This window comes from Bison bison, unplaced genomic scaffold, assembly GCF_000754665.1.
Source record: "Bison bison bison isolate TAMUID 2011002044 unplaced genomic scaffold, Bison_UMD1.0 scf7180017864466, whole genome shotgun sequence".
Taxonomy (NCBI): Eukaryota; Metazoa; Chordata; class Mammalia; order Artiodactyla; family Bovidae; genus Bison; species Bison bison.
In genome coordinates, this window is record NW_011495027.1 from 2754755 (window position 1) to 2767050 (window position 12296).

The 12296-nt window shown below is 41.5% G+C and overlaps 1 protein-coding gene across 1 annotated transcript in view; it reads left to right on the plus strand.

Annotated features, from left to right (window-relative positions):
• The window catches only part of WDR63 (WD repeat domain 63), an 86468-nt gene extending 76128 nt beyond the window's left edge, over positions 1 to 10340 (plus strand). The window contains exons 20-23 of the mRNA XM_010860318.1: positions 1583 to 1787; positions 3242 to 3333; positions 4535 to 4657; positions 9973 to 10340. Of these exons, the coding sequence (XP_010858620.1) occupies positions 1583 to 1787; positions 3242 to 3333; positions 4535 to 4657; positions 9973 to 10116 (564 nt within the window). The 3' untranslated portion in view covers positions 10117 to 10340. The remainder of the gene's footprint in view (positions 1 to 1582; positions 1788 to 3241; positions 3334 to 4534; positions 4658 to 9972) is intronic.
• The last annotated feature ends 1956 nt before the right edge of the window (positions 10341 to 12296 follow it).

Below are 12296 nucleotides of genomic sequence, written 5' to 3' on the forward strand. Positions count from 1 at the left end.
ACGCCGTGGGCCCCAGCCTGTCAGCGGAACCAATGCAAGCCTTTGGAAAACACAACCATTTGCTTTTCTTCCCTGAAGGCAGGAAACATTTACAAGTTTTTTGTTCTCTGAAACCAATGTTGTCTTCTAAATACGTTGTGAGCTGTTCACTTGGTTTATGTTTTTCCCCTCCCCTTAAAATACAAGATGGGATACTGATTACTGTATGAAGCCCAAAGAAGCCATGGGTCTATCATCTTTGCTCCTGCACCAGGCAACTTGTCACCAGAAAGTGGGAGTAAGAAAGCTAAGGGCTCTATCACCAGGCAGACAGAGACATGCAGAGGTCAGGATGGGGCAGTGCCAAGAATCCAGTGGTCAAGATTTAGGACAGGGCCTGGATCCAGATAGTCAGAAGCTAAACTGCCAAAACCTAGAAAGATTGGTATAATTGAATGAAGCAGGAGTGTGGGAAAATCAGTATGATATGTCCCTTTCATGAGCTACTTAAGAGAATTATCAAAATCTGGGGGGAAAAAAAATATATATATATATATATATGAGTTTCATATCTATAATATATATATTCTTTGACCTAACACTTTTCCGTTTTATTTCTGGGAGTCTAACTTACATGAATACTCAAAAAAATTGTGTGTGATATATGTACAAGTTTGTCATTGAAAAAAGTTGGGAATCTCCTTAAGTGTCCTTCCAGAAAAGGACTGCTACTTCATACGAATGTCCTTTGGTATGATTTTTTTTTTTGTCTTTACAACAAGCAAGTATTAGTTTTTCAGTTAAAGAAAAAAGAAATTAAGCCAAGATTGTCCAAAGACTGTGCAGGGGTTAGCCACAGAAACCGAAGTAACTGAGCAAGAACAGATTGCAGTGTCTCCTGCAAGGAGTCCATGAATTAGTGGTGTTTGTCCCCCACAAGAAGCGTTTGTTTGCATGTTTGGGAAGGTAGGTAGGCAGCTCCATAGCTTAGGTTAGTCCCGGAAGATATAAGTAGGTGAAGGGGTCCACCTGGTTGCCAGGTAGAGCGTGATGGTGGGAAGAGAATGCATTTTGATCTTCTGTCTCTATGAAAACCCCTCGAAGAAGGCAAAGTACCCCACAGCAGAGAAGAGAAATGATCTTATTATGTTACATTGGTGGTCCAAAATCTCTCCCCCAGAATATTCATAAACTACTGGATGCAGCTCACAGAACTGACTGTTCGTCGTAGGCACCTGACAGGAAAATAAAGATATAAGCAAAATTTATAATCTTATAATCTTTACTCATCCAGTGTCCACCAGTCTCCAAACAAATAGCAATGGGCTTTAGGAACAGTTGAATTAGAACCACCAATAGCTCAATTAGAAAATTTGATCTTTTTTAAAAAGTCACTAAAATAAGAAAAAAAATGCTATAAAAATATACAAGAAAGAAAAGAGCCAGCATATATAAAAACCCTATAAGGAAAACAAAGAAGACTTCTGAGTAGGCATAATTCTGCTGTTATATGATCATAGCCATCTGAGTTTTATTCTAAAAACAAAAAAAACCTTGTAAATATCCCTCAGATAATAACAAAAACTTTTGTTTTTAATTTTAGACCGGACCCCTCCTTCAGTCATGCTGTGCACCCAAAAGGTACACCTCAGGGCACTGGTCCCTGACCAGGCCTGGAGTCTTCTATATTGGCCGAGAAGATGGATACATCGATATCTGGGACCTTCTTGAGAAAACTCATGAACCAGCCCAGTCCCAAAACATCTGTATAACTATGATCATGTACATCAAACCCTGGACCTTTTCTGGTATGTTAACTCTGATTAAAGGAGCAAAGTCATTTTGCATTTTTTGGGCCGGGGACATTTTGACATTCATCTGGAAAGCCTCTGATGTTGCTTCTCAAGCTTTTTCTCCCCATGCCACCTCCTCCCTTCCATCACTGCACTTCCTTTCCCTTCCCTCTTCTACTCAAATTTTGGTTACAACCTGAGTTTCACTAGTTTCTTCATCAGTTATTTCTGAGACACATTTTAGTATGTCAAGCAGGGGCTGATTTTGAACCACGCAATGAAAAGCATGCTTGTCACCCTCTCTGGGTCCCTAAATCACAGGGTGAACCCTAAATCCTTGCTACCTTTTGCTGCTTCTTTTTCAAATAGAGTAAGTTCTGTATCTTTAATCTTTTGTTATGTCACAAATGTTCAATATTTTATCACTTTTATGGCTTTCCCCTGGACAATATCAAGCAGTTCTTTTCATGAAATCTCAATGACTCTGTGAGGTCATATATCTGTTTAAACTATAACTTTTGAACTAACTGTGAGGAAAAAATAATGTATAACAGAGCAAGCAGAAATTCAAGAACATGTCGATAGAAAAGTAATTTATATCCTTTATCTCAGTTTCTCCATTTCACCCAAGTAATACTTTCTACCCAGACTAAGTATATATTTGCCTCATTTAAAAGAAGTTTCCCTTTGTTTCCAGAGATGCACGGGCATAAAATTGTCATTTTCTCAGAAAAAACATGAGGTTTAGAAACACAGTCTTCAGGATTTCTAGAGTGTCAGAGTCTGGCTACTACTTGACCGTATATGTCACAAAAATGTGTTTTCCCATATTTGCTGCAAAACATTGCTTTTGCATACCTAAAGGGATTACGATTCTAGGATTTACAAATGTGAACCAGACCTTCTGAAAAGGAGGAGAAAAAAGTTTAGATAAGAAATTAAAATTCTCAAATATTCTTGTGTTTTATACCCATTTAAAATGACCAAAAGGAGCGATTTGTTTCTGTAATAAGAAAACTGGTTTTGGCTGTATTTGAAATTCATCTGGATAATGGCATCCTTTAGCCCTTACTGTCTTTGGTGAAAATCAGCATCATGATTTTTCTGTGAAAATCTTCCATGTATCGTACCCGCTTCCTTCTCAAATCTGCCATGGATCCAGTCAGAGAGGGTCAACCTCACCTGGGAGTCACAGTCCTTAAAGTAGAGACTAAGAAAACATGATTGGGGATGAGCAGGGTGGCTGAGAAAGGCTCAAGGTCTCAGCCTTCATTTCACCAACTGGAAAAGTGTCTTTCATGTGTTATTATAATCTCCAGTCATGAAGGTCTGATGAAAATGCCAAGATTATTGTAATCACAACAGGCCCTTTGGGAAATCACAAAGCAAAAATGCAGTACGTGTTTAACCTCTAAGATGACTTTCTGATTGCAGAGCTGTTTTTTCTCCCCATTTTTTGAAACTTTTAGCTAAGCAGCAATTTATAGCCATAGCTGATTATTATGGAACACTGCATATATTGGAAATTCCTTGGACATTAAGTCACCCTTCAACCAATGAGGTTAGTAACTTTTGGCTTTGAGAATTTATGTGATCAGATACTGCTGAGACAGGTTTTAGAAATATGTTCAGAAATGACAGCATTTTTGCTCTGTAAGAAAATAAAAGAATCATGCAGTCAAAAATAAGGGGATGTTAACCTAAATGGGAAAAGAATTTGAAAAAGAATAGATATATGTATACGTGTAGCTGAATCACTTTGCTATGCATCTGAAAGTAACACGACATTGTTAATCAGCTATGCTCCAATATAAAATAAAATAATGAGGGGATGTATTCCTGTTGTATGAGATAAATGACTTAAAACTAGAGGGGGAAAAAAGCATGCAATGAAAGAAAGGCCAAGTAAATGAAGCCCAGATTCAGAGAAGAATTGATTTGGGGATTCATAATCATATGAAGTTATTTTCATATTGTAACCCAAGCATGGGACTTTATTTTGGTGATACCCTTCCCAGAGGACCCAGCTGACATTTTTTTGCATCTCTCCATTGCCAGCCTCCATCCATCCTTCCCCAACTTGGTGTACTGCCGGCAGCAGGTCTGAAGTGGCAGTGTTCTGCCCCTCCATGCATAGCATCCAGGGGTTTTGTTTCAAGCAGTGTTAATAGTTATTTTATAAAAAGAATATCAATAAATAGTACATAAATATGGATACAGTAAACATGAAATATATAGATTGCAATCTGTTGCAAGTTCCAACAATATCAACCTAGTTACTTGCAGGCAAAAAACTCTCCCTGCTTTGGTCACCTCGCCCAAGGTCTCTGATACCTTCCCTGCTCTATTCTTCTGCCCACACACGCTCCCCAGGGGACCAGGAACTCAACTCTGCTTCCAGCCCCTCTAAGGTTTCCACTGACATCCTCGTCTGGGTTTTCCAAGTTTGACTGATAATGCAAAACTTCCCTCAGCCTTAAAAGTGAGAAGGAGAAAAAGGAGGGAAAAGAGGCATCCAAGGACATTTCTCTTACAAAATTACAATTTTCTGCAGCCCTCTCCTTCCAATCCCACTCCTTTTCTGCCATCCCCCAATTCGCAGGTCCCTAAACCTCAGCCCTCTGGTAGTGGGCTTTGGGCCTTATCCCAAAGCAGGCAATCTAGCTAATAACTTACAAGCAGCAGACGTTCTTCCAGAGCCTTGTCAAGAACATGGAGGCTTCTGTGTGAGCCCCGCTCTCATGGGCCTGTATTTCTAACAGGTATCAAGTGTAAGTCACTACTTTGAAAGAGAAGTCAAACATCTGGAATATGTAGAACAGCGCAGAAAAATTCGTGAACAGGAAAAGAGAGAAATGGAGCTGGAACTGGAGAAGAAAAAAGTTGTAAGTTAAATTTCAGAAACCAAAATTGCTTTCCTCTAACACTAGTAGGATTATATTTGTTTGGCTTAGTCCACAGATTCAAAAGAAAAAATATGCCTTTTCACATTCTTCTCTTCTTCTCATGGGAGTCAAGAGGGCAGTTCTCTGATTTCCTAGCTTAGTGTGAGTCAAACTACCAATTGGACACCTAGTGAGATTCTATCCAATTTAGATTCTGAAATTTTCTATATTTCAAGTCCTTAGATTAAAGTGAAGTGAAGTGAAGTGAAGTCGCTCAGTCGTGTCCAATTCTTTGCTACCCCATGGACTGTAGCCTACCAGGCTCCTCCGTCCATGAGATTCTCCAGGCAAGAATACTGGAGCGGGTTGCCATTTCCTTCTCCAAGGGATCTTCCCAATCCAGGGATCGAACCCAGGTCTCCCGCATTGGAGGCAGATGCTTTAACCTCTGAGCCACCAGGGAAGCTTTAGATTAGGTGTATTTAAACACCAATATGGATACAGAGATTCAAAATTTGAATGCTTTCATTTCATAGAAACTTAATATTTAATGAATAATGCATTAAAATAGTGTAAAAAAGAGTGGAATATGAATTAAGACATGTGGACTCACATCGCATGCCTACCACTTACTAGCCATGAGATCTAGAGCAAGGTTTGCATCTTTGCTGAGTTTTGGTTCTCTTGTTTTTAAAATGGGAATACTAGTAACAACCTTTTAAGATTACTGTGAGTATTTCAGTTAGGTAAACTGACAAATAATAAACTGGCATTAAGTGGGAGCTAGTATATAGAGGGTATAATAGCTACTACTTGTTGCTCGGTCCCATCCGACTCTTAGCAACCCCATGGACTGTGTAGCCCACCAGGTCTCTCTGTCCATGGGATTCTCCAGGCAAGAATACTGGAGTGGGTTGTCATTTCCTCCTCCAGGGGATCTTCCCAACCCAGAGATTGAACCTTCATCTCCTGAGTCTCCTGAATTGCAGGTGGATTCTTTTCCCCTGAGCCACTGGGGCTCAGAACCCACCTGCCAGTGCAGGGGAGGTAAGGGATATGGGCTCTATCCCTGAGTCTGGAAGATCCCCTGGAAGAGGGCGTGGCAAGCCTCTCTAGTATTCTTGGTGTGCTACGGTCTCCTGGTGGGCTATGGTCCATAGGGTCGCAAAGATTCAGACACGACTGAAGCAGTTTAGCACAGCACAGCACAGCACAGTATATAGAGACAGATGAACGAATAGATACAAATTTTACTGTAATAGACTGGAACTGTGAAATTTGCAATTGAGGATAATTTGGTGTAGGACACATCCTTCTTAAACTCTACCAAAAAGGAACCTAAAGCTCTGAAGCCCTCACCCTCGTCTTTCTCAACCTCTCTGATGTGATTTTACTTTGTTGGTCTTCCCTTGACCAATGGAATTGGGGTCTTTAAACAGTCTGTGAATTCAGCTCTTCTTTCTTTCTCACTTGAGGTCATCTCAGTCCATATTTCTGCTTTTCTCTTGCTCATTCCCTTCCTTGCCCTTTTGGCAACAACAATTTCATCACTGCCTTCTGTTTCCTTATAGCCAAATATATAGCCTCCCCCAATGTAATTACTCAAGTGAGACCCTAGGTCTCAATTAAAAACACAAACATATGGAAATATTTTCATGTATTGCATTAGCAAATAGATTAACATTATCATACTGTTAGATACAAATTAGTGTAACAAAAGCAGATGAAGCATCATTTCAAAACATTGTTTAGTGGTGATGAGATATAAAAAAAAGCCAATTAATTGACCTTGTTTACTACAGAAAAAATGGTCTTGGTCTGTTCTTTTACATGATCACAAACATTGGATGAACTTCTGCCGTGGGAGATTACCTGCCACATTTTCCAACACCAGCAATCATCCGCAATTACTAGGAGCGTTTACTTATTTATTTTTTATAATTGTACTTTATTTACTTATTGAAAAATTTGAGGAGGGCTCTGCTGGGTCTTCACTGTTGCTTAGGCTTTTCTCTAGTTGCAGAGAGCAGGGGCTACCCTCCAGCTGCAGTGTGCGGGCTTCTCATTGCAGTGCCTTCTCTTGTTGTGGAGCACAGGCTCTAGGGCACCAGGGCTTCATAGTTGCGGTGCCTGGGCTCTAGAGCGCAGGCTCAATGGATGTGGCACACAGGTTTAGTTGCTCCGCAGCATGTGGGATCTTCCTGGACTAGGGATGAACCCCAGTCTCCTGCATTGGCTGGAAGATTCTTTACCACTGAGCCACCAGGGAAGCCCCTAGGAGTGTTTAAATAGCATAGTGACAGCTAATTATCCATATAAGATAATAATAATTTACATGTGAAGTACTTTTAAAAACTTGAATATTGTAATAATCATAACTGAGTTTCCAAAACTTTTCCACCTCCTTGTTGTAACTTCATTTCCATCTGGCATTGTACCCTCCTTAAAGTAGAGCTTCCATGTCTCAAGTTTTCTCTGGAACTAGACTGTGGATAAATGAGTACATTTAAAGGGGTTCCTCTGCTACATTTAGAACATGAATAGTGTCACCAAGGAAAAACAGCTAAATGTTCATCAGAAGTATCTCCTTACAAGCGATGGCTGATGATAGGAGACATGGGAACAAACTGTAACAGCCTCAGACAATTGCCGTGGGGATTAAATGAGTTAAATATTTACAGCACTTAGCCAGTAACTGACAGATGGGAAGTGCTAATGTGTCCACTATTAGTATTATTACAGAGGGCAGGAGATAATCACACATCCATCCAGCAAGGCCGGTCTTCATGAGTGCCCCCCCTCAGCTGGCAGAGATTAGGCTATGCACTTCAACCCACAGATATGAGGGTAATCATATACCCATCTCTTTGCAAACATTGAATCTGGATACCACTCACTTATTGAAAAATAATAGTAATTACAGCTCTAACAGCACATAAAATGGGAATTTTCTTAACTGGAATTTCAGCTGAAGACCCAAAGCAGAAAACAAGCAGTAGTTTCCATGTGATTCATTCAGAATTCAAAACAATTCTGCAGCCCTTATTCAATGACCCACATCCAGGCTACACAAGGGAGGCAAGAGCTATGGGGAAAGAGGTTGGAAGAGATAATTTTTTTTTTTTTGAGAGAAGCATTGGAGGGCTGTGTATTCCCCATTCCTACTCCTGCAATACCACCCAGACTCTGGGAGGAGACCATCAAGGGAAGCACTGCTGGAGACAGGTTGCTGGTGAGGATGGACAATTGGCCTCATACCCCTGGCAGGAGGCTCGCTGAGCCACGGAAATCCAAGGGCCAGAAACTGCCAAGGGACCAGAGCAGAGGACAGGGATAATATAGGAAACCCAGGGACAGGGACCTGACTCCTATGGCTGGAAATTCTGCAAGCAAGAGGTTGGCTTGAACAGCTCTGACAGACTAGTGGAGAGAGGACCAGTGAGCAAAGAACTTGTACTGATGGCAGAATGAGGGGGTGAGTTGTCCTGGGGTCAGGTGGAAACTTGAAAGTGGCTAGGCTCAAATCAGATGCCTCAAAGGACTTTCTTAACGGAGTGAGGCAACCTGTGGAGGCGACCAATGGAAGTGCGCAGGGGGCATTTCAGTTCTTCACTTACATACTGGGCTGGGCTGGATCTTCAAATAATCTGAAAATGACACTATTCCTAATATCTAAAAGTGGTAGGAAATGCTACAGAATCTGTCACAAATGTGGCAAAGGACAAAAGTTAGGAGAATAACATCTTTCTACTCTCACCCTATCAAGTCCTGCTCTTTTTGTGAACTGGTTATTGTAGTTAACACCTATTAAGTGCTTACTGTGTGCCATGTACCATTCTGAGGACCTGCCATGTTTAATAATTCATTTAATACTCTCAGTGGTATAATGTGGTTACAGTGATTAGACATGAGGAATCTGAGGAAGCAGAGATATTAAGAAAGGGAAAAAGCAAACATAAAGCACAAATACAGCAGGGGATGAAGGGAACTTCAGGCATGGTGAACACTGAAAAGAAGAAAATGCCTCTTGCACATGATTCTCAGGAAACTAGAATAAAATACGGTGGTGGTGCCCTCGATAGAATCCTCAAAGACAGAGTTTTGTGACAAGAGACCAGAAGGCACAGGAAGACATTAGGGTGGGGAGAGGGCAAGAGGAGGAGAAACAGAACCAACACAGGGGGATCCTGTGGGGGCTCGGTGGTAGAGTCCGCCGGCCAAAGCAGGAGCCACGGGCACGACCCCTGGTCTGGGAAGATCCCACATGTCACAGAGCGACTGAGCCCTGCACAACTATGGAGCCTGTGCTCTAGAGCCCCAGTGCCACAAGTACTGAGCCCACACACCGCAACTCCTGAGGCCCACGTGCCCTCGAGCCCGTGCTCTGCAACAAGAGAAGCCACCACGACTAGAAAATAGCACCCACTTGCCACAAAGCAGAGAAAAACCTGTGTAGCACAGCCAAAAGAAATAAATAAGATTATTTTTTTTAAAAATCACAGGACGACATACCAATATGAAGTAATGGTAAATTCATCTGAAAGGAGACACAGATGAGAAGAAACAAAATCTTAAAAATCATAATGACTGCCCTAGCAGATACAATAACTTTAATTAATTAATTTAATTTAAATTAAAATACTAACTAAACCAGAACAGTACCCATGCAAACATTGACAGATCAAAGAACAAAACAGATGACTGAGATTATTCAGCAAGTGGTGTTGGGTAAATTAGCTGAATAAATGGTCTGTTGTTTTTCCCCTCCCCTCTCAGCATGCTCTTCCCTCTATCAGTGGCAGGAGCTCATAGGCTAGCTTGGATTCCCTCTGCCCCTGAGAGCCCACATCCAGTCCATCACAAAATTTGATCAGCTCCACCACTAGGAGATACCTTGAGACTACACACACTACTCTGCTGATCTGTGCCCTTCCTATTCAGGGTCAGCAGCCCCTCTCCCTGACTATGCAAGAGATGCCCTCCTGCCCCCTGCCCCACAAAGCCCTTCTGGAGAACAGCAGCCAGTCCAGCCCTTCAGAAATAACAGAAGTTCCTTCCACGGACTTCCCTGGTGGTCCAGTGGTTAAGACTTTGCCTTCCAATGGAGGGAGGTGTGGGGTTCTGTCTCTGGTTGGGGAGCTAGATCCCACATGCCTCACAGCCAGAAAACCAAAACATAAAAGCAACATTGTAACAACTTCAATAAGGGCTTTAAAAAGTCCAAATCAAAATCTTAAAAGGAAAGAGCCTCCTCCAGCCTTTGGTATCTCTAGCTGTCAGAGTTTTATACAAATGACTTGCTTTTCTCCCCCTAGAAAACGTTTCAGAAGTCAAAAGAACAATTGGAGGCTGAGTTGAAAATGGACTACGAGAGTTATTTGGAACTGGAGAAGACTATCCTCACCAATCTAGGTCTAAGCAAAGAGAAAGAATCAATGTCATACGTGGAATTAGTGTAGAAAAGTTTTCTGTAGAGGTGTTTTGGGGGTCTGTGGGAATTTTCTTTTTGCTCATTATTTTTTATGTAAGGTGAGCTAGCAAACTAGACATTAAAAAGATTTACTTGCACATATTAAGTTTTTGTCTCACTACAATTAAAACTTTTGAATTAAGCAACAAGATCTGTTTCAGTTTGGGGACTGAATATGTACTAAACTTTGTACTGAATATAAAAGGGGTTGATAATGAAGCTTTCATTTTCCTGTAGTATTACAGAGCATAAGACATCCACACTCAATCCTCAGTCAACATCTATTCAGAACCCCTGATCCCAGACCAGAAGGGGAAATCAAACTTTGCTTCTAATCATCGGGTTGTTTTTGGTCACATCTCCACAAAGTGCTCCCACTGGGCCACTGCACAGATTATCAGGCCATGAGCTAAACAAAATATTAGTAAATTGAATCCCGAAATACACACTGAAAGAGGGTAACGTATGAAGATATCACATTGAGCTTATCTAGGAAATAAAAAGTTAGTGTAACAGTAGTGCTCAGTCGCTTCGGTCATGTCTGACAAGAACACTAGAGTGGGTTACCATACCCTTCTCCAGGAGATCTTCCTGACCCAGGGATCAAACCTGCATCTCTTACATCTCTTGCTTTGGCAGGTGGGTTCTTTACTGCTAGTGCCACCTGGGAAGCCCAATGTAACAGTAGAAAATAAATCAACAATTGACTGAAGGAGAGAATTTATGATACCAAATAAACGCAGTAAAACATTCACTAAAATTCAACAGCCACTCATGATAAAACAGTAAATTCTTTGCAACTACAAAAAGAAGGAAACCTCCTTAACTGGATGCAGGGTATCTAAAACAATCATACAACAAACGTTATACTTAATGGTGAAAAGTTGAAAGTTTCCCTCAGAAGTGTGGAATGAGATGATGTGCACTGTCCCGTCTTCTAATCAGTATCTGGTTAAACTGAAGCTTAACCAGTGTGGGCACACAAAGGCAACAGCATATGAAACTGAGTTGTGAAAGAGCTTAATGTGTCTCAATAAGAGATTCAACACACACACACACACACACACACACACACACACACACACACGGGATTTTCCTTGTGGCGGTCCAGGGCTTCCCAGGTGGCGCGTGGTGGTAAAAAAAAAAAAAAAAAAATCCACCTGCCAATGCAGAAGACACAAGAGATGCAGGTTCAGTCCCTGGGTGGGAAAGATCTCCTGGAGGAGATCTCCTGGCAATCCACTCCAGTATTCTTGCCTGGAGAATCCCATGGACAGAGGAGCCTAGCGAGTTATAGTTCAGGGGGTCACAAAGAGTTGGACATAACTGAGCGACTGAGCACACCAGGGTTAAGACTCCATAGTTCCACTGCAAGGGGCACGGGTTTGATAACTGGTCAAGGAACTAAGATTCCCACATGCTGAGTGCCCTCCCCCTGCAAAAAAAAGTGGTTCAACATCATGGCAAAGTGACCAGCGTGGGAGGTGGGTTAAGGGGAAAATAGCTGGAGGTGAGACTGGAGATGAGACTTGGAGCCAGATGGTGAATGCTCCCTTAAACTAAGCAAAGAAAGTTGGATTAGAGTTTTCAAATAATGGGGAATTAATGGAAGGGCTAAGCAGGAAGGTGACATGGTCAGCTTTATATTCAGGAAGATAAGGAACAGGTTAGAGAGGGAGAGCCTTGAGGCAGGAAATCCTAACAGAAGACAGTTATAATAGTTCAGGGTAAAAGATTAGGACACCCTGTCCCAAAGCTTAAAATAAAAATGAAAGGCTGATTGGATGGGATAGGGAAGACAAAGGATGATGCCAAGGTTTATAAGTTAAATTGCTAGAGGAAGTAAAACTCAAAGTTATTTACCAAAAGTCAGGTAAGTAGTAGCACATGTCTGAGTGCCTTTGGCCAGATGACTTACTGCTGTGAAACATTCTCCTTCTGTGGAGTAACATTTTATAACAGCAAATGAACACCTGCATATAAGTGATGGTGTCCAGCACATGTTAGTGTCATTACTGGAATGTCTCAGGGACTCAACTTTGTGCCTGAATTTTTTTTCTTTCATTTTTTTTTTTTTATAATCCACACTCATGTCTTAGCTGAACCTATCCAGTCTCATAGCTTTACATACAACCTCCATACCTGGCTGGGACTTTTCCCATAAAATCG